Source organism: Hyaena hyaena, unplaced genomic scaffold, assembly GCF_003009895.1.
Source record: "Hyaena hyaena isolate Hyena2069 unplaced genomic scaffold, ASM300989v1 scaffold_4, whole genome shotgun sequence".
NCBI classification, from domain to species: Eukaryota; Metazoa; Chordata; class Mammalia; order Carnivora; family Hyaenidae; genus Hyaena; species Hyaena hyaena.
In genome coordinates, this window is record NW_024080636.1 from 6,173,101 (window position 1) to 6,200,340 (window position 27,240).

General features: G+C 59.5%; 1 protein-coding gene across 1 annotated transcript in view; it reads right to left on the bottom strand.

The window, feature by feature from the left end:
* CELSR1 (cadherin EGF LAG seven-pass G-type receptor 1) overlaps positions 1–21,922 on the bottom strand; it is a 134,352-nt gene extending 112,430 nt beyond the window's left edge. Inside the window, exon 1 of the mRNA XM_039237380.1 lies at positions 18,319–21,922. Within this exon, the coding sequence (XP_039093311.1) occupies positions 18,319–21,922 (3,604 nt within the window). The remainder of the gene's footprint in view (positions 1–18,318) is intronic.
* Between the last annotated feature and the right edge of the window lie 5,318 nt (positions 21,923–27,240).

Sequence of the window (27,240 nt, forward strand, 5' to 3'; positions counted from 1 at the left end):
CTGCCTGCCAGCCCAGGGGGAGGCATGTGGTCATCTGGGAAAGCCACCTTCCCCTTGGCAGGCACACAGCCGCATGGAAAGTCCGCACAGAAAGTCCAAAAGAGCAGAGAAGAAACTGTGACTTAGCCCAGAAGGTCAATGAGAAGTGGCTCCGGGCTAGGAGTCTGGGGCTATTTCCTGCTTTCTCCTTTCTGCTTTTCTGCATCGCCAAAATTTTCTAGAGCGAGCATGCTTATCGTTGTGAACAAACCGAAAATGTTTTTGATCCTGGAAAACAACTTCTACTAATACCCCGGAATAAAGCTTTTAATAAAAAAAAAAAAAATCAACCTGTACAGTGCTGGCCTTCCTCATGGCATGTCTGCTCTGCAAGTTTCCTGGCTTTGTGTTTACCGCGATGCTGAGGATGGGGTGGAAATATGACGGATACAGAGAAAATCACAGGCGATGAGCACAAAGGGGGGCCCTGCAAACACATGGCCAATCAGCCTCCTCTGGGTCCCTCCTCAGCTCTGAGAGTCCACCCAACCACACACGCATGCACGTGCACACACACACAAGCACACAAGAGTGCACAGATACAGGCACACGCATGCAGGCACACATGCATGAACGCCCATGCCGGCACACACATATGAGTGCACACACATACACACTCACATGCACGCACACAGGCATGTGTGTGCACGTACATACTCGTGCATATACATATACACAAGCGTCCACATGTGTGCACATGCACACACACACAAGCATGTGTGCATAATACTCGCATGCACCTGCAGGCACACACGTGTGCATGCATGCCTGTGAGCACACATGCATATACACTTGCACACATACACACATGAGCGCACATGCACAAATGCATGTGCATGCACATGCAAACACAGCCACGCATGCACACATACCTGCAGACATGCACATGTGCACGCACACATGCACACACATTCACATACACATGCACACACACACGCAAACATGCATGCGCAGACACACACCACTCCTGAATCCCAACTGGGACGCCGCTTGTCACAGTGTCACAGTTCCCTTAGACAAGCAGGACATAGAGTAAACCTTTCCTTCTGTTCTGTTTTAAGACACAATATTAACTGTGCCGTTTCTTGGGTTTGCTTTCCTTCATTCACTCAACAAACACTGACCACATCTTCACCTTAGGCTGGGCATCTGCAGCACAGACAGCCGTGAGATGCCAGGACCTGGGACACTCAGGGCAGTGGGACTGACACTCTGCAGGGCCGAGGTCCCCCGGGACCCCCAAGGCATAATGGGGCAGCCCCGGGTGACACCAAGGACAGATAGCAGAAGGAGAAGGAAGGGGGGGCGGGCAGACGGAGGGCCAGGCGGCCGGGGCACCCTCAGCGTCCAGGTGCTGCCAGCTCTGGGAGCGTCTCCGGGTAATTAGACACAATTACCCGCCTCCCTTCTCGAAACTCAGCCCAGGCATTGAACAAACGTGTCCCTTGCCCGGGCCACATAGCTGTGGAGTGACGGGTCCCTCTCAGTTTCCTCCTAACATCAGCAATTTCAGTTCCGCCACGACACGCTCGGCATGCTGTTGCCTTCGGGGAAATACAAGTCATTTCCGTCCTGAGGTCCCTGAGCTGGCACATCCAAGCCCCGAGCCCGAGGCCCCGTGCATCCAGGAGGGCAGCACCCAGGGAACAGCAGCGTCCAACTGCTCACTTTAGTCCCTCGGTAAATCAGACAAAACCAGGGTAACGCGTCCATGATTGCCGCAGGCACGCAGGCTGCAAACCGGCAAGGAGATAAAACCCACATTTGGAAACATTCCCCCACGGAGGGTCCTCAGGCAGGTTTCCCGGGCAGCCTGGGCCAGCCGGCATCCTCATCCACACGGACAAGCCTGAAGCAGTTACGTCTACACCAACGCCCTGTAGTTTGGCTTCAGTCCTTGAAGCAGCACTGCATCCTCTACCATAACCCATCAGGAGTGGAGGTCACAGGGGTAGGGGGGCTTCAGACCCACCATGATGGGACACTGCCTGTGAGCTGCTGCGATTCACCCTCAGCCCCCGCACTGGCGAGGGGCGTCCACGGCCCGGGGCGCACTCCCCCAGGGCCGAGGCAGGTCCCTCCAGTCCATCGTTCCGGCCGGCACTAGCAGCACGGGGCCCTCTCCACGAATGCTCGTTCCCATCTAGGCCCAGAAGCAAATGCCACATAGAGCCTGCAAATGCCCTCCTTGGAGTCTGTCCCAGCAATTCCCTTGGTACCTCACCCCCCCCGCCCCGCTGGCCAGAACAGGTTCTAGAGAATGGACTTGCCTCTAGCCTTGACCACACATCCGCCCTGACCCAGCTGCACCCCGCCCACAATGGGGGGTGGGGCAGGGAGGGACCTGCCGAGACCACAAGATGACAGCACCCATGACAGCGCTGACGATGCCACCACAGCTCCTAACCTGTCCTGCTGGAGCCACGCATGACGCAGAAGCCCACACGCTGAAACAGGCCCCTGGTGGCCCACCTGTGAGGCCCGAGAGCCGAGGTCCGCTTCACATTCTGATCCTGGAGGCCAGGGGGTCAGACAGTCCTGGGGGAGGGGGAGACACAGCTCAAGGACACTACAAGGTCATCTGTCATCACCCTCCCTGCCACTCCCTTTCGTGTCCCCAAATGGGGGCCAACTGTCTGGTCCCCCTCCCAGGGTCACGAGCAGCAGAGCCTGTAGAAGCCCCAAAGCAGAAGGGCTCAGAGCTGCAGCACGGAACCGGCCCGGCTCCGCCCGTCTGAGTCATCCCCACGGCTCCAGCAAGTGCAAGTCCCTGCACGAAAAGCCTGGAGCCCCCGCTCCCCCCCCCCCACTGGGGACGCCTGCCTGCACCCGCAGCCCTCCAGCCCCGAGCCTGGGAGGAAGCACCCCAGTCCACGCTGGCCTCCTGGCGCCCACTCTGAAGCTCACACCTGGAGCCTGCGTCTCCTTGAGAACTCAGGGTCGCTGTCACATGCCTGACCCCACAGAGGTGGGGGTCACACAGGCACCTCCACACTCAGGTCTCGGCTCTGCATCTCTGTGAGGCCCCACGGGACCCCTTCCCCTGCCACCCCCAGGTCACCGAGTTGGAGTGGATTCATTTTTGAGTCTGATCTCCCGTCGAGAAAGTTCTGCTGACCTCATCCAACCCTGGGGTGGCACGGACAGCCCGGAGAGGGTGACAGTGCTTGTGCCAGGAGCACCAAGGCAGAGAACGAGCACAGAGGGGTGGCGGGAGGCACCCCATTTTGCTCCTCCGCCCCAAGTCCCTTCTGATTCCTCTGCCGTCAGATTCCTCTCTGCTTCAAATCCCTATGGTGGCTGTTTCTCCCCAGTGCACGCTGCCTGGCTCATCTGGTTAATAAAACCAGTTTCTTTTATTTTTTTAAGTTTTTTTTAAGTTTACTTTTTTATTTTGAGAGAGAGAGAAAGCGAGTACAGACGAGAGGCAGAGAGGGAGAGAGTCCCAAGCAGGCTCTGCGTGGTCAGCAAAGAGCCCGACTCCGGGCTCGAACTCACAATCTGCAAGACCACGACCTGAGCTGAAACTAGGAGTCAGACGCCTAACCGACTGAGGGACCCAGGCGCCCCAAGAAAGCTAGTTTCTGAAGAGCAGGGGAGTACAGAAAATGCCTCGGAGAGTCAGGTTTTCCTCGTGAAGTACTGACGGCTCCCTTTACACACACCCTCGCCCCGACTGGCCTCCCCAGCTGGCGCCGAGGGCACACGAGTTACGGAGCAGGGCAGCGGGCGTGCATGCCAAGCTCCGGGGTGCGCATGGCTGCCAGAGTTCACGGGGAGGACACGGGGCCTAGGCCGGCTGCTGGCGCAGGGAGAGCCCTCCACACGGGGGATCCGGACGCACAGAAAGGGAAAGGACACACTTTCAAAGCCCCTTCTTGCCATTCCAACACCCCCTCGGGGTAATTTCCGAGTCACCTCACTCCAAGGCACCGCTTCAGGGTCGCGGCGTGCAGGCTCTCACCAGTTTGTACGGTGTGTGAAAACAACTGGGAAGGCAGGCAGCGCCCGGAGGGCTGGTGGGTGATCAGACCCACCGGCCGCCGACCCAGGGATCCCGCCCGAGCCCGCGTCGTGGCTGGACTCGCCACCTGACGCTCAGGCTGGGTGTTCTAGGCACGGATTGTAAGGGAGACTCGGAGGCGGGGGTTGTCGGCTTCCAAGGGCTCAGACTCAGAGACGCTGTTGCTGTGGAAGAAGAATCCGGAGTGTCCTGGCTGAGGGAGGCCCTCGCCCGATGGGTCATTGCACCCCTCCCCAGGCTCCCCTGCCTCAGTTTCCCCGGCTGCAGGGAAGGGAATGGGGCCCATTTTTACACTGTTCCAAATTACTTTGGATTCAAAAGAAAAACACCAGACCAGGGGCAGGTGGATGGCCCAGTGGGTTGATTTCAGCTCAGGTCACGATCTCAAGGTTTATGGGTTCGAGCCCCGCACTGGACTCTATGCCGACAGCACGGAGCCTGCTTGGGATTCTCTCTCCCCTCTCTGCTCCTCCCTTGCTTGCTCTCTGCCTCTCAAAATAAATAAACTTAAAACAAAAACAAAAACAAAAAAACCCAACTCCAGGCCAGCAGGCAGCACAAACATGAGGAAGAACAGAATCCCCACCCCAAACACAAGGGGTGTCCCAGGCCAGCCGGGGCCGGGGTCGCGGACAGCGGTCCCAACCCCGAAGCCCTCAGCTTCCTGCCTCCAGAGTCACCCAGGCTCGCTTCCCCACACAGACTTGTCAGGCACTGGTCACTCCCCACCGGGCAGCGAGCGGTGCTGTCCGGGCGCAGAACCCGGTCACTGACGGGCAAAGCCCTGGCCCGCCGCCTGCTTTCTCGGGCGAGTCCGCCGCATGGTGCGCTGCCCTCGCACACACACCGTAACTCACGGCTGGACTTCCTGTCCTGCGTGTGCACGCGCGCACACACACACACACACACACACACACACACACACTCAGGGTCCTGACCTCTGCCAGCCACGTGCCGGATGCACAGGAAATTGCTCAGAACAATAAACTTTCATATTTTCCATTCTCTCCCCTTTGAAGATTCGGGGAGCTCTCACTCACACATGAGAGAATTTTCCACTCTTGGGAGAGACAGCTGGACGGCAGAGCTGCCCCCCTAGGCTGTGTCACTTGGCGTTCAGGCACAAAAGGGCAGGCAGGGTGTGCTGACGACTCAAACCGCACCCACCTGCCCCATAGGAGCCCGCTCCCTCCTAAGCAATGCCCGGGGGCATGAGCGCTCAGCCCAGTGCCGCTGTCATCCCCAGGGATGGGGGGGAGCTTCTGTGCGATACTCACTCCCACGGGGGGAGCCCCAGGGGAAAAGAGGACAATGGAACAGGATCCCCATGAGCCACGTGGCATCACAGTAAGGGAGACGGACGCTGTGCCCGGGTGCCCAGTGGGCAAACTGTGGCTCCCACGGGCAAAGCGGACCTCTGCCAGCTGACTGAACAGTGAACTCAGGACACCCGCCTGAACGCGAGGGCAGGTGCTGCAGTGGGGTGAGCTGTGCCCCCCAAAAGCATACACTGAAGTCCTAACCTCCCCCCGCCCCCGTACCTGTGGACGTGAGCTGATTTGGAAATAGGGTCTTCGCAGATGTAATGACATAAATTAAGACGGGGTCAGAGAGGAGTAGAGTGGACCCAGGCTTCAGTGTGACTGGTGCCCTTTCAAGACGGGAGCCACATGGGCCACACACAGGGAGAAGGCCACCACGTGACGGCAGAAGCACAGCTGGGTTGAGCCAGTGCGAGCCAAGGGTCCTGCGGCCACCAGAAACCGGAAGAGGCAGGAAGGAGCCTCCCGAGGGAACACGGCGTCCCTGCCGACACCTTGATTTCAGGTCTCTGGCCTCCAGAACAGCGAGAGGAAACGTTTCTGGTTTTTTTGGTTTTTTTTTAAATATTTTTATTTATTTCTAGGAGAGAGAGAGAGACAGCGTGAGCAGGGGAGGGTCAGAGAGAGAGGGAGTCACAGACTGAAAGAGGCTCCAGGCTCTGAGCTGGCAGTCAGCACAGAGCCCGACGCGGGGCTCGAACCCACGAACCGCGAGATCATGACCTAAGCGAAAGTCGGACGCTTAACCGACTAAGCCACCCAGGCGCCCCAGGATTTTGTGTTTTAATCCAATTGGAGAGTCTCTGTCTTTTAATAGATTAATATAATCCATTTGAATTTATTCCTCCCAGTTTTTTTCTATTTGTTACTTTTGTTATTTTCCCCAACCTGACATTCTTCATTTAGTTTCTTTTATTTTTCCTCTCTACTTCCTTGAAAGTTATACCTTTTGTTTCTGNGGAGGGTCAGAGAGAGAGGGAGTCACAGACTGAAAGAGGCTCCAGGCTCTGAGCTGGCAGTCAGCACAGAGCCCGACGCGGGGCTCGAACCCACGAACCGCGAGATCATGACCTAAGCGAAAGTCGGACGCTCAACTAAGCCACCCAGGCGCCCCACGTTTCTGTTGTTTTAAGCCACCAGCTTGCGGTGCTGTGTTACAGCTGACACGCATGGGACCAAACAACCCGGCTGTGGCCCCTCCCTGAACCTGGGAAGCCCGCCTCGAGTGCAGGAGGTAGCTCACAGAAAGATCTATGGGTGAAGCAGAACCTTCCCAGGGAAGCACAGAGAGGGAGCTGGAGTCACGCAGTCTCACACCGCGCAGGACAATGAACCTGAATCACACATCATCTCTGCGCACAAGCTGCCGCAGGAACCAGGAGGCGGAGGGCGCACCTGGCAGCGACCCCACAGCGCAGCCAAGAGCAGTCCCAGGTCGCTGTGCTAACCCGGCCGCAGGCCTCGCCGGCCCCTGACTGTGACCCCACCACCCTGACCCTGGCTGAGGCCGGGGGAGAGTCCTGCTCGGCCTCCATGAGCTCACTCGCCCAGTCCCCAAGAAGCTGCAGTGTCCAAGCTCCTAACTGGGGGCCCCCACCCTTCACTTTGGCCCCCTCACGACCCCGCTGGCTCCTGACCTCCCTGAGGAGTTCCTCCCCCCCACCCTTAGGGCCCCCCCACTGCCAACCTCACGGTTGCACCCATCCTGTAAGACCCGAGCCACGGGGTTATGGCTGCCACCTGGCCTCACACCCCAAGCCCATTCTCAGGGAGGTGGCACCAGTGACTTAAAAACAGGGCAGGGTCACAGAAGGTTCCAGAACTTCTTACAAACTCGGGCCACCTCCTCTCGCAGGAGCTAGAAAGTTACAGGCAGAGACAATGCGCGTTTGTGACCCTTGTAAGGGTTCCGCCTCACCTCTCAGGGCGTCGTCCTCTGAGCTAAAATTGTGTCCTGTGTTCCCAAACCCTGCCCCCACAACCCTGCCCACGGAATATTCTGGTTTCCCAAGGTTGCTCCAGTACCTGTGCCAACAGCTCCTAGACAGAGGTCACTTGTCCTCTGAAGTCTGGTGGCCGTGGGGGCTCTGGTGGGGTGTCCCAGGCCCCTAGGTCGACATAAATAGGGGGCACCTGGCTCTTGATTTCGGCTCAGCTCATGATCTCACTGTTCAGGCCCCACACTGGGCTCGCACTGGCCGCGAGGAGCTGCTTAGGATTCTCTGTCTCCCTCTCCCTCTGCCCCTTCCCCACTCTCACTCTGTCTCTTTCAAAATAAATAAATAACCTTGAAAATAAAAACCCCAGGGGCGCCTGGGCAGCTCAGTCTGTTAAGTGTCCGACTTTGACTCAGGTTGTGATCTCACAGTTCATGGGTTCGAGCCCTGCCTCAGGCTCTGTGCTGACAGCTCAGAGCCTGGAGGCTGCTTCGGATTCTGTGTCTCCCTCTCTCTGCCTCTCTCTCTCTCAAAAATAAACGTTAAAATTTTTTTACTCCCAGTGTACAGATATGCCACTCTTGCTCACCCCTTCATCTGCCAGCGGGCACTCGGGTGCCTCCATCCTTTGAGCACCGTGAACCATCCCGCTGTGAGCGCGGGGGCACGAGTTCTGTTCAAGGCCCTGCTCTTCTGCATCCACACCCTAAAGCGGGTCCCGGGTCCTATGGCAATTCTATGCTTAACTTTTTTAGGAAGCGCTATAACTCTTGTCCACGGTGGCTGCACCGTTCTGCATTCCCGTGGCGAATGAGGGCGCCAGGTTCTCCACATCATTGCCAGCTCGTATTTTCTGCCCTGTTTTTATAACAGCTACCGCCTCATCTCTCATCGTGGCTCCAATCGGCACTTCCCTGCGGGTGAGACACGCGAAGCATCTTTTCGTGGGCTTGTTGGCCATTCATACGTCTCCTCTGGCAAAACGTCTACTCAAGTCCTTTGTCCATTTTTTAATCAGGTTGTTTCATTTCTCTGTTTAGTTGTAGAAGCTCTTTATATATTCTAGATAGTAATCCCTTACCAGACAGGTGATTCGTGAATATTTCATAATAGCTCTTAAGCGAGCTATTTCAAATGAGAAATTGAAATAATTTCTCAGCACCTACAGTGTTCCTGGAAACAAAAAGTTTCCCAGGACACAGCCAGACCCCTGGGCCGCGTTTCTGTTTTTCCAATCCTCCACTTACAGAATGATACAAGGCTGGAGTCAGGACGGGGGGCCTGGGGCATGACCATCCCACCTCCTTATTTCAGTGGGGACTCTGAGGCCCAGGGGTTAGCAACCAACCCTCTGGGTACCGCCAGGGAAACCTCACTCTCTTTTCAACACCAGAGGCGCGTTGGAGCGCAGGAAAGGACAGGTGTGGACACACCACGGCCACGTGCGGCAGTGTCCAAAGTGGGGCCGCACGGCAGCTGAACCCCTTCACTCTACGAAAACACTCCTTCAACACTCAACTCACTGATAAAAGTTTATTGCCTTGCAAGAGAGTTCTTATCTCCGAACGCTAACATAACATATGACTTTGTTTGAACTAGCTGCTGTAAGTTTACCTTCCCCAAGTATCATTTAGATTAGATCTTTTTTAGATCCTAAAAAAAAAAAGAACTGGAAGTAAAAACAAAATATTGAAGTTGGTTGGGCGTCCGACTCTTGATTTCGACTCAGGTCATGATCTCACCGTTGATGGGTCCAAGCCCCACATCGGGCTCCATGTTGATAGTGTGGAGCCTGTTTTGGATTCTCTCTCTCTCTCTCTCTCTCTCTCTCGCTCTCGCTCTCGCTCTCGCTCTGCCCCTCCCCTGCTAGCTCTCATTCTCTCTCAAAACAAATAAATAAACTTAAAAAATATATTGAAAAAGAAGAAAAAGTCTTGACTGATGGAGGGGGGAGGGAGGAAGGGAAGGAAGGAAGACCAGCCCCTGGCCAGCAGGACCCCTGCTCGTGAAGCTAAGAACCCCCTAAAGGACCCCTGCTCGTGAAGCTAAGAACCCCCTAAGGGCATGTCGGCCAGTTGGGAAGGAGCTCCCCGCTGGTGCCCACCTCCATGCTGCCTCTGCCTCTCACCCTGCGCTGGTTCGGCCCCTCCCCCACATCTGACACACATCTGTCCTGCACTCCAGTTTCCAAGGGCAGCCCCACAGAGCTCAGGGACAGCTCCGAGGACCCCTCTCCCTCACCCTGCAGGGTGGCCACACCCCCAGAGTACGCCTGTGGCACCGGGCATGACGCCCACGTGACAGCCTTCCCATGGGGGTCACTCCCACACCGCGCCCCCAGGGCTGCGGTTACACACAGCTTCTCCTTGCGGGGCGTGGCCGCACTCAGACAACAAAACGTGAGGGTGCCTCAGCCTCCCGCTGTGAGCTCTGCAGCCTCAGTGTCTATGCCTGGAAAATGGAATTTTCTGGTGGCCCGAGAGTTGACAAGGCAGACCCCGGGCAGGCACCTGGAAGTGAGAAGCACACACAAACCGGGGCAGTGAGGTGACAGGGCTCCCCTAGGGCCACCTCTCAGTGTGTTGTCCTGGCTCTGAGGCCAGTCTCCTCCTGGCTCTGCAGAGGTCACGGGAGGGGGGAGGAGGGCGGAGGGTAAGACGGGAGGGGTGGACGCAGTGCACAGCCACAGGGCGGTGCGAACTTTGACGGCTTTCAGCAGACACAGGACAACAGGTGAGGGAAGCCGGAGGCAGGGCCGGGCTGGGACTCGGCATCACAGGCTGGTCCCCAGCCGCTCAGGGACTCCGCTGGACTCAAAGGTCTCACCTTCTGAGCACAGGGCCCGCTTATCTACTGGCAGAAGGCCACCCCAAGGCCACCCACTGCCAGGCCACACTGTCCCCTCCAGTTATCACAGGCTCCAGAAGTCCCAGATCAAGGCTCTTCCAAAAACGGCTGTGTTCCCACTGCCCTGCTAGACCCCCGGGCTTGGCCTCCGGGGTCGGGGTAGGTGGGGGATCACTGCACCCAGCTCCTCCCTGTCCAGGGAGACTGTCCTGGCCGCCTGGGTCCCCTGCGCCCCCCTCTAAAGCAGACGGACCTCCTCCACTGTCCCGGCGTGCTGGCAGCCGGAGAGACAGGAAGGACAGATGGACACAGAGGAGGAAAGGCCTCCAGCAGCCAGTGCAGGAGGCCCCCCTCACAGCTACTCGGCCACAGGAAAGGGAACGGGTGGAGAAGGCCAGCCACTCCCGCCACGTCCGGATAGCATGGGCATCCCCAGTACGCCCTCCGCACACCCTGCAGCTGCCGTCTGCGGGCCCGGGCCAGGGGGAAACCGAGGCACGGAGCCGGCCCCCACCAAATCCATGTTCAGGCTGGGAGTGTCAGGTGGGGGGAAGGGTGGGTGGGACCTGGGAAAGCCAGAGGCCCCTCAAAGCCAGGAGGCCCCTCTCCCCTGGGCCGGGGGCTCGGAAGGAAGATGCAGCGGGTCTCACCGCGAACCCCTGCACACAACGGTGAGGCAGGCTGTGTCCCCGCCCATCAATCTCCGGCCTGAAATCTGACCCCCGAGCTGCATGGAGAAAGCGCTCCAGCCCAGGGCTCCCCCGCTCCCCCTTACCCACCGCGCACCACAGAAAAGCCCGTGCCAAAGGAGCCACCGAGTCCGCCCCCACGGCCCCCGTTCACACACTGGACGGCTTCGTGTCTGGTGGCTGTCCCTTCTGAGCTGCAGGCTAGCGTGGCCCCTCTCACGGGAGGCCTGTGGTCCATGGCACACCCTCAAGCCTGGCAGGGTCCCCGACGTGGCCCTACCACACCTGCCAATGTCGAAATGGCGTGGCGGGCGGGGGTCGGGGGGCGGAAAGAAAGGTTATGCTACAAATCTGCCTTCAGAGTAGCTGCTTAAGTTGTGTGTGTGTCTCTGTGAGTGTATTGTGTTTGTGTATGTATTCGTGCACATACGTGTCTCTGTGAATGCATGTCTGTGTGTCCACATGTGTTTACATGTGCATGGATATCTCTGTGTCCACATGTGTGTATACATGTGTGCATGAATGTGCACATGTATGTATCTGTGCATTGGTGTGTTCACGTGTGTGTCTATGTGTGCATGTGTGTCCACATGTGTGCATGTACACGTGTGCAAGAGCGTGTGTGCACGTGGGCATGCATGCAGATGTGTGTGGGTGTCTGTGCACATGTAAGTGCATGCACACGTGTCTTCATGTGCATGGGTGTTTGTGTCCACGTGTGTACACGTGCGTGCAGGCATACATGTGCACATATGTGTCGGTGTGCACACACGAGTGTGTATTCACGTACATGTGTGTCCACATATAGGTATGCATGGGTGTGTGCATGCTCATGCATACACGTGTTTACATATGTCTGCGTGTGCGCACATGTGTGTATGTGTACGTGTCTGTGTGTGTGTTTAAGAGAATCACGGCCCCTCTCCCGGACGTCAGGAGCCGCTGACAGGAGTGACAGAACAATAAAGGGCTCGTGATAGGCTTTTCCCAGCTTTGGAATGTTCACACCCAAAAAGGGGAACCGATTACCAGGTCCACAAGTTCTTACCTGAAGCAAAAGCGTGAGAATGCAGCACCGGGGTACACCCTTCACCTCGGGCCAAGCCCCCAACAAGGCACGGGAAAGACAGAGTGGGGGGTGGGGGGCGTCCTGTCTTCCGCACCTGCCCCCCTGCCCTGTCCCCCAAGGGAGGGCAGAGGAGCCCCTGCTCGGTCTCTGCAGGCGGACCCTCCCCCCACGCCCCTCTGGCTCGTTCCACAAATAACCACGGACACTGCAGAGCACCTGCTGTGTACGGGGCCCCAGGCTCACAGGGGCAAAGCAGAGGGGGTCCCAGTCATCCCCCACAGACTCGAAGCCGGTTCTCTGACCCTTAGAACCCAGGACCCCCAGCCCTCCCACACTTCCTCAGGCCACCCCAGTTACCCTCCCCCCAAAAACGTGCAGAAAGCAGGTGGTCCTTCACCACACCCCTTCGGCATTCAGGGATCTAATCCTGCGGCTTTCACGTGAACCTACGTGTTCAGGTTACAGGACAAGAAGAAACACCAGAAAACCACTGCCCCCCAGGCAGTGAGCTGAGGAGAATCATGCCAAACTCCGGAATATTTTCCACATGCTCTGCCCCACACGATAAAATATACTTCTGTTGGCATCCGAGTCTGGCAGGGTGGAGGCCCGTGGCCCCGAGCCACACGGCACAGCACAGGTGCGACGCTGCCGCCAGCACCCACCTACCTGCCCTGTAACATGTCTCTGATCTCCAGTGTCTCAACAGGCAGGTGTGCGCGTCAGCCGGACTTTCCGACATGGGCAATGGGTCCTGGACGGAGCTCGGGCGTCCCCAACAAGCCACCAGAGCTGGTCTATTTCCATACCTGACCTCTGCGCTACCTCCCCCCCCGCCCCATCCAAAGGGCTCACCTGCCTGGGATCTTTCCCATATTAAAAAAAAAACAGTCTCCAGGGCGCCCGGGTGGCTCAGTCCATTGAGCGTCCAACTCTTGATTTCGGCTCAGGTCATGATCTCACGGTTCGTGGGATCGAGCCCGGCATCAGGCTCCGTGGCTGGCCGTGCAGAGCCTGCCTGGGATCCTCTGTCTCCCCCTCTCTCTGCCCCTCCCCTGCTCGCACACACTCTGTCCTCAGACTCCCCAACAACCACGGTGACCTACTTTGGGACCCTCACCTCCCCTCGGCCCCCAGAGCCCCAGGCCCTCTAGTATTTCTCTCGTGTGTACGTGTCCCCGCTCGGCTCTAATGCAGACCCACCCCTGCCCACAGGCTGTTTAGGCCATGGCTATTCGAGGCTGTACCTGGGGCCGCTCCGTCACACGCGTCCCCCGCCCGAATGCCCTCGCACCCCTGCAGACTGGTTTCTGGCCACCCCCAGCCATGACCATCCTCTCTGTCACCCTGAGGCCATGCTGACCACCTCTGACTGTGACCCCGGCTGGTCTCTCCTGCCCAGACCTGTCCAAACGTCAGGATGACAGAGGTCCAAGGTGCCTCAGCCACAGATGGTCTGAAGGTCTTCCCCCCAAAGCCAGACCCCCCCTGCAAGGGCCCCAGACTCAGCGTGACTCCCTCACCTCACCTTATGCTCCTGGGGCTGGTTTGTTCTAGAAAGCACAGCCTGAGAGAACATGGCTCGGAAGCCCCCATCCCGGGTTCGAATCCCAGGGCTGCCCCCACAAGCGGCCACTGTGGATGTGCCGTCAAGCCCCTGGGGCTCTGCTGCACTCCCGGCTGGAGCACGCCGTGTGCGGACAGGTGGCACCTGGCGGAGGCCCCGGCTCGTGGAGCCCATGGGCTGATCGAGTCCGCCATCACCCCACATCCGGCCGTCTAACCTCACAGACACCACTCCGTCCACCCTGGCTTTGGCCGCCTCCATGCTTCCCTCCCCACTCCGAGCTCACTGCCTAGAGCCACCTCCCCATCAGCGACTCAGACATAGCCGGCTCTCTCCCAAATCTCCCCTAAGAGTCACCAAACCCTCCACAGGTCAGGGGGCTCTGCCACACCCACTCCCCTGCCAGGAAGGCGCTTCAGCTCCTGATGGTAGTGGGAGTCCCCACGCCCACCCTCTCCTGCACCTCCCTCCTCTCCAGCTCTGTTCTATGTTTGTCTGATCATCCACAGACCACAAGAGCCACACTGGCTCTCCAGGCCCTGGCACACAGTAGGTGCTCAATAAAAGAAAACACTCTTCTAGGGCCGCCTGGGTGGCTCAGTCAGTTAAGCGGCTCTTGATTTTGGCTCAGGTCATAATCTCATGGTTGGTGTGATCGAGCCCTGAATCGGGCTCTGCACTGACAGCGTGTAAGCCTGCGTGGGACTCTCTGTCTCTCCTTCTCTGCCCGTCCCCTGCTAGTTCTCGGTCTCAAAATAAACAAACATTAAAAAAACAACAACAAGGAATAAACACTCCTACATTTCTGAGCCAGTGTTTCTAAAAGTATGTTAGCGAGTGACCGTCCCCAGAGTCACAGAGGCCCTGGGAGGCTGACCAGCTTCACCTAACTTTTCCGGGCAGTTTGTGTCACTGCAGAATCTGGTGCGGCAGCTTGAAGGGCTTGAGCCGGCCCGCCCTTTTCCCACTGCGAAGGCGGGGAAAAACAGAGCACCCCGCACACAGACGCTGCCTGGTGCGCGGCCATCTCCTTATTTCTTTGTTTGCAATCACCTATTCAAAAGTCCCTGCGATTTCCTGTATTTAACTAGGCAAATACCTTTTAAATCTTTATCGGGCCTAGACGACTTCATGCTGTATACTCCCCACCAAGGTAAACAACAGAAACGTTGCTCAATCTTATTTCGCCAAGTTTCACTATTTTCTGCTGCGCCTGAGTGATTGGCCCCCCAGGCATTCATACCCCACAGAGACGATGTTCCCCACATCCTCCCCAAATCCTCAGGTCCTCAATGCCCACAAATGCGGGGTCCTTTCCTGAGTGTCACCTTCTACAAGGCACGGCTTAAGGCCCTAACCCCGCAGGCACACGCAGGTCCAAGTTGGATTAAAAATGTCCATGTTAGGGGCACCTGGGGAGCTCAGTCAGTTAAGCTTCCGACTTCGGCTCAGGTCATGATCTCATGGCTTGTGGGTTCGAGCCCCGCGTCGGGCTCTGTGCTGACAGCTCAGAGCCTGGAGCCTGTTTCGGATTCTGTGTCTCCCTCTCTCTCTGACCCTCCCCTGCTCGTGCTGTGTGTGTCTCTCTCTCAGAAATAAATAAAACATTAAAGAAATTTTTTAAAAATGTCCATGTTACTCAAAGACTGACATCTGGAAAGATTAAAGTATTCAGGGGCACCTGGGTGGCTCAGTCAGTTAAGCGTCTGACTTTGGCTCAGGTCACGATCTTAAGGTTTATGAGTTTGAGCCCCACATTGGGTTCTCTACTGTCAACACAAAGCTCGCTTTGGATCCTCTGTCCCCCTCTCTCTCTGTCCCTCCCCCCACATCAAAAATAAACATTGGGGAAAAAAAAGTATTTGTTGCTTGAAGGATCCCATCGGGTTATTAATTATACTGCTGTGAAAAATCCAAACACTGCTTTTCTTTTTTTTTTAAACAAATTTTTTATGCTTATTTATTTTTGAGAGAGAGGCAGAGTATGTGTGGGGGAGGGGCAGAGAAAGAGAAGGAGACACAGAATCCGAAGCAGCTCCAGGCTCCGAGCTGTCAGCACAGAGCCCGACGTGGTACTCAAACTCACAAGATCACGACCTGCGCTGAAGTCAGACACTTAACCGACTGAGCCACCCAGGCGCCCCCAAACACTGCTTTTCAAAAACATCCATACTAAGGTCGCAATCACAGAATTTTAAACCTCATTCAAACCGCAGCATAGACGACGAATATTTTGTACCGCTGGATGTCACCCAAAATCAGCAGGTACTTGAACGTGCCTGTTTCAGAAGTCAGAAACATTTTCCAACGGTGTTTTGGTCTCCAGAGGCCACGTAAAGCCATCTGTGCTCTCTACAGCCCAAATGCTTGTACTAAATAAAGCCCAGGGCCAGGCGATAGGAGCGCCCCCCCTCCGCACGTCAGCTCAGGCGCCATCCCCAGGCACACCTTCCCGACAGGCCCTTCTGCTGGAGGCACACAGCCCTTCCTGGCCCGGCTCCCACGAAACCCAGCTGGCTGCCCTACAGCCGGCCTGTGCCGTCCGGCACCTCCAGGCCTGTAATAATGCAGCAGAGGCTTTAGGGCACGGCTGTAAATCCGGGAAAGCCAATAACACTTCAGTGAAAACAGAGTGTGAGCCCGAAACAACAGCCTTCTCCATTGTCTCCTCACACAACCTACGAATCCACCTCGGCCCATCCAGAAAGACAGATCTTTTGATCCCGTGCTGTTTCTACACGACACTTTGCTGCCTGGAATGACAGACCTTCCAGCGTCATCGTGTACATCTCAGGGGAGCTTTAAAGCAGCCGTCAAACAGTCCGAGGTTGTAGAGCAAGCACCCCGAGGTCCCCAGTTCAAACCATCCCCAGGTGCCCACGTCAAGCCAGAGCTGGGATTGGGCACTGGAATATTCAGTTCAGCCACTAATCCTTTGAGAATTTTTTCTGAGGCAAGAAGCCTAAAACCGCTCACCTCCCAGTTACTGGAGTAAGTGTCAGTGTAAGTGCAAGAGTGTATAAAACTCTTTGATTCTGATTGGACATTATTTTCTGGGGGGAGGGGGGGCAATCAAGACTTGAGGCCCAGGGCCTGAGTGGCATAAGCGTTAGGTCGCCACAGGATCAGAGCCCAGAGCCGGGTCACTGAGATGGGCATTACGCAGCCTAGGTGCCCAGCCTGCCTCCGACTGTGGTCCCCGCTGCAGGCCCTCCAGGCAAGCTCGCCAGCACTCAGTAACTATCCTCTTGTGAATGAATCCGACCTAAACCCTGTTATCCACCTGACACGGGGGGCCCACATTCCTGATGCTTCAGACACACAAAACACCCCTTCTTCCACACGCACCGCTCCCACCAAAGCCCCGTCTGTCCTCTGGGAAATCAAAACCCGAAGATGTTGCCAACTTGTTTCTATACAGGCTCTTTCCACTCTGCTTTATGCTGCAGATAGTTGTATAAGGAAAAAAAAATTGAGCAAATGGGAATTTAGGAAAAGAGCCTTTTTTTTTTTTTTTAATTGGCCCTTACTTGGAATATTCCATCACCCTGGTTAACAGTTTTCCCGGAGGGCCCTTTCTGCATTTTCTGCCCAGAACCGTATTCTCTGCCCGTATTCACAAGCTCACAATGCGTGAAATGTCCACACCTGCAGACGGGCCCTACGGCCAAGATGTGTGGGGAGTCCCGCACCCTACTTATAAGCAAACCGCAGAAACCGGAACCTGTGTGCCGCCCAACCCATCGTGTGTGAAGAATGACAGCCAACCGAGAAAACAAAACCCAGCAGAAAACTAACTTTTTAATCCTCGCGGGACTCCCACGGGGATCCTGGATTGTAATCATTTACTGTAGAAATAAGTCAATAGAAACACTGACTCAGACAAGCTACGGATCCGAGCCCTTCCTGGTGACAGTTTGGTCTCATAATTAAGGTCACCTGGCTGCACCAGCCGACCATGTCCCTGGACATCGGTCCCTCTGAGGAGCTTCCGTGTCCCCCAGTTCCCACACCCTCTCTCTGTCCCCCTCTCCCTGGCCCTGCAAGTCCTGCCTGGCACCTGGGGGTCAGTCTCTGCTGCCAAGCGTGTGTCCAGCTGAGCTGAGACCGCTCGCTCTCCTGCGCACCTTCAGCCCCAGAGCGGGCCAGCCGGGCTCCCACACCGGCTCCACTGCCAAAGCGGGCAGGCCTCTAAGTAACACCCAAATTACAAGCCCGTGTCCAGGAGCAGAAGCCAAGATCAAACAAGGCTATGCTTTTCAAAGAGCTCCCAGACAGACAAGCACATGTAAGCCGGATTGTTATTATCTGGAGGAGACAGAAGAGAGACACCAAGGGAGCTAACTCCAGCCATATTACAGGGTGACTCAGGGAACCATCCAGCAATTTCCATCCGGCACACGGGGCGGGCAGTGACCTTTGATCTTCCCAGACAGGCGGATGGCTGGCTGACTGCAGACCATCTCCGAGCAAGCCAGACAACTCAGTTAACCCTGGGGACCAGGTTTTAATAGCACAATCGGGAGCCACAGCCCACGGAGCAAAGTGCCAAAAAGCCCCGATCTTGAACTTGAAGAAGCCTAGGCCTGCTCCCAGCAAAAATACTGAGGGAAGCAGCGCGGGTACCCCTCCCACTCCCTTGGCATAAGTGGGGATCACGCCCCCAGCTTGAGGCACCGACCTTCCAACCCGGAGGCCGCAGATCCCCAAAGAGCTGCGCGGGCCCTGCCCAAATGCGCCCTGGCACGTCGGGCGGGCGCCTAGCAGGTCCCTGCGGCTCATGGCTCTGCCGGGGGCCAGGCGGGAGCCCTGCCGGCCACTCACCGGAAACCGACACCTCCATGAGCGCCTCCAGCGGCCGGTTGTTGTCCAGGTCCCGGCTGAGCTGCAGCTCGCCGGTGGCAGGGTCCAGCAGCAGCAGCCGGAGCTCGTTGCCCTGCAGGAAGGTGTAGTTGAGGCTGTCTGAGAGGTCGGGGTCGTGGGCCGGGATGCGGCCGATCACGCCGGTGGGGAAGCTGTTGGACTTATTGGTGACGTAGTTGTTGAAGAGGATCTGGAAGTCGGGCAGCACCGGCGGGTTGTCGTTCTGGTCCAGGAGGCGGATGTGCACGGTGGCCCGGCTCACGAGCGGGGCGGACGTGGCCTGCACCACCAGCACATACTCCCGCCGGACCTCGAAGTCCAGCTCGACCAGAGCACGCAAGTCGCCGCTCAGCAGGTCCAGCTGGAAGACCTCGGGCACGTTGCCCTCCACGATCTGATACATGATCTGGGCGTTGGGGCCTTCGTCGGGGTCGTTGGCCCGGATCCTTGCCACCACGGAGCCCACCGGGCTGTTCTCCTCCACGAACAGCTCCAGCTCGTCCCTCTCGAACACCGGGGGGTTGTCGTTAATGTCCAAGACGCTCACCTGGATTTCCACCGAGGCGCTAAGCGGCGCTGGGCTCCCCCGGTCCACAGCCAGGGCGCGAAGGCTGTACACGGCCACGTTCTCCCGGTCCAGCCGCCGCTGGGTTCGGATCACACCAGACGTGGGCTCGATGTAGAAGTCGCCGTCGCCATCGTCCCCACCCTGGAAGGTGTACAGCAGGCGGCCATTGGGGCCCGAGTCCCGATCCGTGGCAGACACCTGGAGGACGCTCGTGGATGGCGGCGCGTCCTCAAAGACGGAACCCTGGTAGAAATCCCGCAGGAAGCGTGGCGCGTTGTCGTTGGCATCGAGGATGAGGATCTCTAGGGAGGTGGTGTCGGACTTCTGAGGGATGCCGTTGTCCCGGGCAGTGATGGCCAGAGTGTAGGCGGCCTGGTCCTCGTAGTCCAGCTCCGTCATGGTGTAGATGGTGCCGCTGTCTGGGTCGATGCGGAACTGCGGAACCGGGTCCTCCAGCACGTAGGTGATGCGCGCGTTCTCGCCCGTGTCCTCGTCCGTGGCGCTGATGACAGCAATGGAGGTGCCCAGCGGCCGGTCCTCGCTGACGCTCACCGTGTAGTGGGAGCTCTGGAAGACCGGCCGGTGCGTGTTGGCGTCGGTGACGTTGATGAAGACCTGCGCCGTGTGCGTGCGGGTGCCGTCGGACGCCGTCACCGCCAGCACGTACTGCCGCTCCTGTTTGTAGTCCAGCGGCAGCGCCAGGGTGATGAGGCCGCCGCCGCTCTGGCTGCTGAGCGCGAAGCGGTTCCGGGTGTTGCCGCCCGTGAGCTGGTAGGTGATCACACTGTTGGCGTCCCGGTCGCGGGCCCGCAGGGTCAGCACGCTGCTCCCCACGGCCGCATCCTCATTCAGACGGAGCTCGTACACGGGCTGGGTGAACATCGGGTCGTTGTCGTTGACGTCCAGCACCGTGATGGACACGCTGGCGGACGAGCTCATGGGTGGCGAGCCGTGGTCCACCGCCTCCACCCCGAAGCTGTAGTGCTCCACCTCCTCGCGGTCCAGCTCAGCACACACGGTGATCCAGCCAGAGCTGTTGTGGATCTGGAAGGGGAAGTCCGCGGGCGCCTCGGGGTCTTGGGGACCCGCGCCGCCGGCGCCCACAGAGGTTGAAGCCATGTCCACCAAGCGATAGCGGAGCCGCGCGTTCTCGCCGGAGTCCGCGTCCACCGCCTGAATGTGCAGCACCGAGTGGCCCAGAGGCACGTTCTCCAGCACGGCTGCCTGGAAGGGGCTGCTCACAAAGATGGGCGCGTTGTCGTTGACGTCCAGCACCTGCACCAGGACCAGCCCCGAGGAATTGATGAGCGGAGGCCGGCCCCCGTCCTGGGCCTTGATGCGCAGCGTGTACTCCCTGATGGCCTCGAAGTCCAGCGGGTTGATCACATCCAGGCTGCCGCTCAGAGAATGCAGGTAGAACTGCCCCTTCAGGTTGCCGCTGACGATGCTGTAGTGTATGGCGGCGTTCTGGCCCTGGTCGCGGTCGCTGGCCTGCACGCGCAGCACGGGTGTGTTGACTGCTACGTCCTCGGGCACCTGGACCACGTAGCGCTTCTCGCTGAACTGCGGGTAGTTGTCATTCTCATCCTCCACCACGATGTGCACGGTAGCGGTGGCGCTGAGCGGGCCCGGGTTGCGGCCCTGGTCGTTGGCCTCCACGAGCAGCTGGTAGGCGGCCGCCTCCTCCCGGTCCACCGCCGCGCGGGTGCGCACCACGCCCGAGCGCGCATCGATCTCAAACACGCCGCCCGCACCCTCCAGCAGGCGGTAGCGCATATTGGCGTTGGAGGGCGCGTCGCCGTCGGTGGCGCGGATGGTCAGCACCTCGTAGCCCACCTCCAGGTTCTCACGCACGCGCTCCCGGTACTCGGACTGCTCGAAGACCGGACTGTGGTCGTTGGTGTCGCTGACCGTGACGGTGAGATAGGTGGCGGCCGAGCGCCGCGGTGAGCCATTGTCCGCGGCGCTCACCTTGAGCACGTGCGTGTCCTTGGTCTCGCGGTCCAGTGCGCGGGCCGTGCTCACGGCGCCGGTGGCGGGGTCAATGAGGAAGTAGCCGTTTGACCGCTCATCGAACAGCGCCTCCATCTGGTAGGTCAGGCGCCCCGCCTCGCCCTCGTCCGGGTCGTGCGCGCGCAGCTCGATGACCGCGGTGCCCGCCGGCTCGTTCTCCGGCACCGAGACCTGGTAGCTAGGCAGCGGGAACTGCGGGGTCGTGCTGCCGCCAGCGCCCCGCCGAGCCCGCCGCGGGCCCCCGGGCCCGGCCTGGGGCCGGCTCGGCGGCGACTGCGACAGCGACAGCGACGGGAGGGGCGTCCCCGCGGCCGCCTCCAGCGCCAGCTCCACCTGGATGGCGCCGGCCGCGCGCCGCAGGGCGCACAGCAGGCGCAGGCGGGCCGAGCCCCCGGGCGGCAGGCAGACTGGGTGGCGTGGGCAGCGGGGGCCGGGGCGCGGCGGGCAGCTGCAGGCGGGGAACGTGGTCAGGGCCGCGAGGGCCGAGTGCAGCGTGGCCCCGCCGCCGCCGCCGCCCGAATCCGGGAAGCAGAGCGCCGCGCCGGGCCCCGGGACGGTGAGCACAGCCCGCGCCCGCAGCTCAGCGCCGGGAACCGGTCGGCTCCGGGGCCTGGCGGCGCAGCCGGGGCCGTGCGCGCGCACCCGCAGGCGGAGGCTCAGCGCCGTCGGGGCGTCGCGGGCAGTCAGGCGGACGAGCAGCGGCAGTGGCCCCCCCAGGCGCACGCAGCCCCGGGGCCCAGCGCCCGGCCCGCGCCGCCTCCCCGCCAGTCGCCCGTCTCGGCTCACGTCCAGCAGCGCCCGCAGCGCCCGGGGCGTGCGCGCGGCGTCCAGCGCGTAGGTCCAGCCCGGCCCGAGGGCGAAGGCGCGGGCGCCGCCGGGCACGCGCAGCTCCCAGGCGGCAGCTCGCAGCCCCAGCGCGGGCAGGGCGGCGGCCGCGGCCAGGAGCAACAGCGCGGGCAGCACGGGCGGCGGCGGCGGCGCCATGGCCCGGAGCCCGAGCCCGAGCCGGGCGCCCGAGCACAATCCATGCACCCGGTGCGGCTCCGCATGCACCCGGCGCGGCCGGGGGAGGGCTCGTGCGCGCCCGGCGCCGGGCCCTCGGGGCGGCCCGCGCCCTGCCTCCCCGGGGTCCGCGGCGGGGACACCGGGGGCCGCGCTCCCGGTCTCCCCCGCAGCTTCCACTTCGAGAGCACTTTGCGAAAGTTTGCGAAGTTGGTTTCAAGATGGCTCCTCTGCACGTCCCGGCAGGGCGCCGCGCATCAACCTGCGGCGGCGGCGGCGGCTCCCGGCGGCTCCAGGTGGCTCCCGCGCGGGCTCGGCCCGGCGGCGTGGGAAGCGGGGCGGGCCCGGGCAGGGCGGGGGCAGCGCTCCGAGAGCGAGCCGGGCCGCTCCGCGCCGCTCAGATCCCGGCGGCCGGCTGCTGCCTGGGCGGTGCGCTCGGCCCGGGCCCCCTCTGCCCCCGCTCTCCCCGCCCCCGGCCCCGCCGGGCCCCGCCCCCGGCCCCGCCGCGTATTGTTCGGCCCCGGGGGGGAGCCGGCCCGGAGGTGCGCGCCGGGAGGATCGCTATGGAGACGCGGGGGCGCAGCCCGGGCGGAGGCTGGAGGCCGGGCCCACTCCCCCTGCGGCCTCTCCACCCGGCCTCCCCAGGAGGGGTGGGGGGGCGGGGCCGAGGGAGCCGGGCCAGGAAAGGCGGGGCTGGGGGGCCCCGGGCGGCCGCGACCGGTGGGGCAGTGGCTCTGCTAGTCCCTGGCTGGGCGCGGCCCGGAGCCCCCCACTCCAGTCTACGCCGGCAGACCCGATCCGCGGATTCCGCCGCGCAGGTGGGACCCGGGAGGGGACGGAGGGGTGCGGGGGTGCCCGGGCGGGGGCCGGATTGCAGGCCCCGGGCTGCGGCCCGCGGCTAGCGCTGGAGGGCGGTGACAAGTTTACGGCAACGCGCCGGAGGCTGAAGCGCTTTTTACCGCCTCAAAAACTTCCCTGGATTTGGAAACGCGATAGGTGACTAACCGGATTCGGGTCCCACCGGGTTTAAAGCGCAGCTTTTAAACGAAAAGGAAAACGGCCCGGGTTGACATTTGAGATTTGGCGTGGGGACGCGCGGTCCGGTCGGGGGGCCCGCTGGCCGCTCCGGGAGCGGGCAGCCACCCGCGGGCGCTTTCCAAGTGTGACAGCTCCCCTTTGCCCGGGTGTCCTGCGGGGAAGACGGCAGACGCGAGCTTCGGACCTGGCCAGCGCACCGCCGCCTTCTGCAGGAAAAGATGGGGGGCGCTTGAGAACTAAGTGGACTCCCCCCCCCCGCCTCCTGCGGAGCACAGCTTGTGGGGGGGCGGGGGTTAGGGTTCCAGGACACCCCCACCTTCCCGCGGGGCTTCAGTATTGTGCCAACCCTGGCTGGCATGCACTTGCCCTCCGGAGAACTCGGGGGGCCAGAACCCCACTGCGGCCCGTAGGCCTGTCAGGGGAGTCTCGCCTTCCCAGAAGCCTCCACCGGTCGGTCGGGTAGAAAGATCCGGGTGGGTGAGGTGTTGCCGCAGATCTGTTTGACGCGGGCGTTTCTGGCCCCGCACACTTCCGGACTGAGCGCAGGTGGGGGGGGGGGGCGCAGAAAATGGTGAACTCCACCAACAGCACTCAGAGTTGCTGGATACGATGTCTTTAGGCTAAAGCCGAATATGAGCATTTTCTTCCCGTTCGCAACGACTTAAAGAGTGTGTTATTAGCCTTAAATATAGATTTGCTCTAGAATCTTTTAATCTGAGAGTCTCCACTGGCAAGCCCTTTCGGGAAATGTGTGCATGGAGGGAGGGGAAGGAGAGAAAAATGTCCATCGTCCCTCAAGTGTGACGGCCCAGGACCTCCCTCCTTCCTCTTGCTCGGGGAGGTCAGATGGCAGGAATTCTGAGAGGGGCGGGCAAGGAGGACCCCGAGCCCAGGGCTTTGCTGTGCAAAGCTCAGGCCCGGGTGAGGGGAAGGCGGGGAGACTTAGGTTTGGAGAGAACCCCAGAGTGAGTATTTCTCAAAAGGAACTTTAAATAGGGTGGGTTGGGTTTATATAAACAAAGGGTTCCCTTGCGCTGTGCTCACTGGTTTTTGGAAATTCAAATGCAGTGAATGAGCTTGGGTGTGGGCGTGCTTTCCTGGAATGAGACACCTGAAGGCTGCGTGAGGTAACAACCGCTGGGGCTCCTCTGTGCCACTTCCTGGTCCCAAGGTGGAGGGCGGAAGGAACGCATGGACAGACCTTGCTAATGTGATGTCCCGAGAGAGAGAGAGAGAGAGAGAGAGAGAGAGACCGACCCCGATGTTCCGTTCACGTGTGGGTTCCGAAGCAGGCCCAGACTGCATGGTTAGGAATGCACACGGAGGAAAGGCTCAGAAACTGCAAGGAGATGACTTGAGTGTGGTCAGGAGGAGGGCTGGGCAGCGGGGGACGTCCTTCTGGACGGGAGGGCTAGCGCAGTGTTGGCGCTATGCTCCTACATCTCTGCACACAGGCTTTATGCCCTTTCTGTATGTACAGGTGCTCTATCTGCAGGGCTGAAGGGGGGGCGGGGAGGTTGCTGAAAACAGGCTGCAGCTCGTGAAGTGACCACAGGTGCGTCAGCAGAACAACGCAGACCCGAAAGGGCTGGCATCTCCCAGGGGTCAGGGCCCATCTGCACTAAGCAGTTGTGTGACCTTTGCCAGGGCCTAACTCTGGCACTTCAGGAGACACTGAAGATAAAAGTCTAGATTCCTAGCCTTTTTGGAGGATTATTAAGACCTCGTAGAGGCGCCTGGCTGGCTCAGTGGGGGGAGCATGGGACTCTTGATCTCAGGGTTGTGAGTTCGAGCCCCACGTTGAGACTAGAGATTAGTTTTAAAAAAAAAAAAAAAGACTGCAGGGCTGCCTGGGTGGCTCAACTGGTTAAGTGTCAGACTTCGGTTCTGGTCATGATCTCGCGGTTGGTGAGTTTAAGCCCTACACGGGGCTCTGTGCTCACAGCTGAGAGCCTGGAGCCTGCTTCGGATTCTGTCTCCCTCTCACTCAGCCCCTCCCCCTACTTGCACTCATGCTCTCTCTCACCCTCTCTCAAAAATAAATAAACTTAAAACAAAACAAAAAAAAAGGCTGTATTAAGAGGCTGGCACAGACTGGTTCTCTCGGGTGCAGATCTCCTAGGGCTAACTTTTCCTGCTACCGTGTCATGGTCATGTCACTGAGCACCATAAGGTCATGGTTGCTGCATCACTGCCTTGGGGGTCATGGCTGAAATTGCGCGCTAAGGGGAGTGTGCCGTGTCAGCGCTTGCCTAACTTTCATCCAATTTCCCAGGGGGTCTGTGCTCCGCCCCTGACCCAGTCCACTGGAAGGGGCTGGCCTGTCTGGCGGCTGTCCCTGAGGGGCTGTCCCGCTCCTGTCCCTCCCCCTGGGGGTGGCTCCAAGCAGCAGTCTCTCCCTTCCCCCACGTGCCCACCACCTCTGAGGACCAACATACCACTCCCTGACTCTGGGGCCCCTCCTGGGGGTGGGGGGTCGCATCAAGGCGGGAGGGGCTTGGAGGTTAGCAGTGGGGCCCGTGCCTGGGGAGGCCGCTTGTCTCACGCTGTTTTATGTGCCCGCAGTGGCTGCCACTCCTCGGCTCAGGGGCTCAGTGACTATAATTGATGTTTATATTTTGCACACGCCCCTGAGGTGTTTCACTAAAGCGAGTGCTTTAAAGAAAAAAGAAGGTAAGGCAGAAGCTGTGGACCCCTGGCATTGTACCTGCTCTGGGAAGCAACTTGAAACAATTTTTGCTGGGGGCTCAAATCAGAACCCACATGAATTCCGGAATCTGTTCCTCGCACAGTAAATCCCTGAGCCAATCTTTAAATGGGGAGGAGGCAAAAGAAACACGCCGGTGGTGAAAGACGAAAAGCAAGTCTGGGCTGGGGCCCAACTTTGTCCCTTTTTATTTGGGGTGGGGGGAATTCAGAGGGAAAAACCTCTTACAAACAGAGTTCAGCAAGCCCCTCTTCCCTCTCCAGCGCCCCTCGCCTTGGGTGGGGTTTGGCTGGTGGGAAATCCCGAGGAAGTCCAAACTCTGAACAAAGACGGACCGTGACTGAATTGGAAGCTTAATAGAAGCCAGAGGGTAAAGGGAAATTAGAACCTAATCTAGAATGTTTCGTGTACTAGGGCTTCCCTGAATGACCCTGTATCGCTCGTGACAAAAAATAAAATTGATTTCCTTGTTGGAAGGTGCCAGAATCTTCTAAATAGAAATGCTATAGTTTCTGTCAGGCCCCCAGGACCGTGGACTGGAATTTGTGGCCACAGGTCTAGTGTCCCAAGCTACCACAGCATCCTTGGGGAGGCCTGGCATTGAAGGCAACAAGGGACCTCTGTCCCACCCTGGGCCCCACGCCCGCTGAGCAAGTCCTGGGCAGGTCCAAATGGGCCCCCTCGGGCTGCACTGACCTCTAGTGGCCGAGCACAGTCGCTGCCGCACCAGAGTCTCCTAGGTGCCCACCTCCCTCCCTGCACGGGGGCCCAGCCGGTGCCAGATGGCAACAGGCCTCTGTGGACCCCCGTGCGCACGTAGGTGGTGGAGCCCTGAGAGCTGCTGGCCCCTGCCGACCCTGAGCTGGCTGGGCCACGCAGCCCCCCGCCCACACTGCCACTCGGGGGCTCCTGGGACCCCCCAGCAGGTTAAGGCAAGGGGACCCTCCCCCTCTGTTGGATGCTTCCTAGACTGAGGCTCAGAGCGCAGGGCACATTGCAGGGGACAGGTGCTGGGACCCCAACACATTAGGTCCCCAATGTCCCCAACCCACAGAGAATGACCCACGTCTGGCAGACCAGGAAGGGCCAGATCCAGTACCCGAGGCCCTGCAGGGGAGCCACTGGGCGGAGGGGGCTCCTGGGGACCAAGGAAGGCCACGAAAGGCAGGACCAGAGCCGAGCGGAGACTGCGTCCACGGTGGGACTGAGGGGTGTGGATCCACCGAGGACTGGGCGTTTGGCTGGCATGCTCGGCGGTGGGCATACTCGCTCCTCTCTCTGTCGTTCCCAGCATCACGAAGGCAGTAAGGGGAAGCACATCATCCTTCTTGGTTATCCCCCGCCCAGCGTATCTCTCTTCTTTTCTAAAAAAGATCTATTTCACACACTGTAAAATTCACCCTTTTAAATGTGTACGACACACTGGCTTTGAGTACATTCGCAAAGCTGTGCGATGATCACTACTGTGGAATTCCAGAACATTCCCACCACCCTGAAAAGAAGCTCGTACCATTAGCAGTCACCTCCACCCCCATCGCACCCCTATAACCCCTCC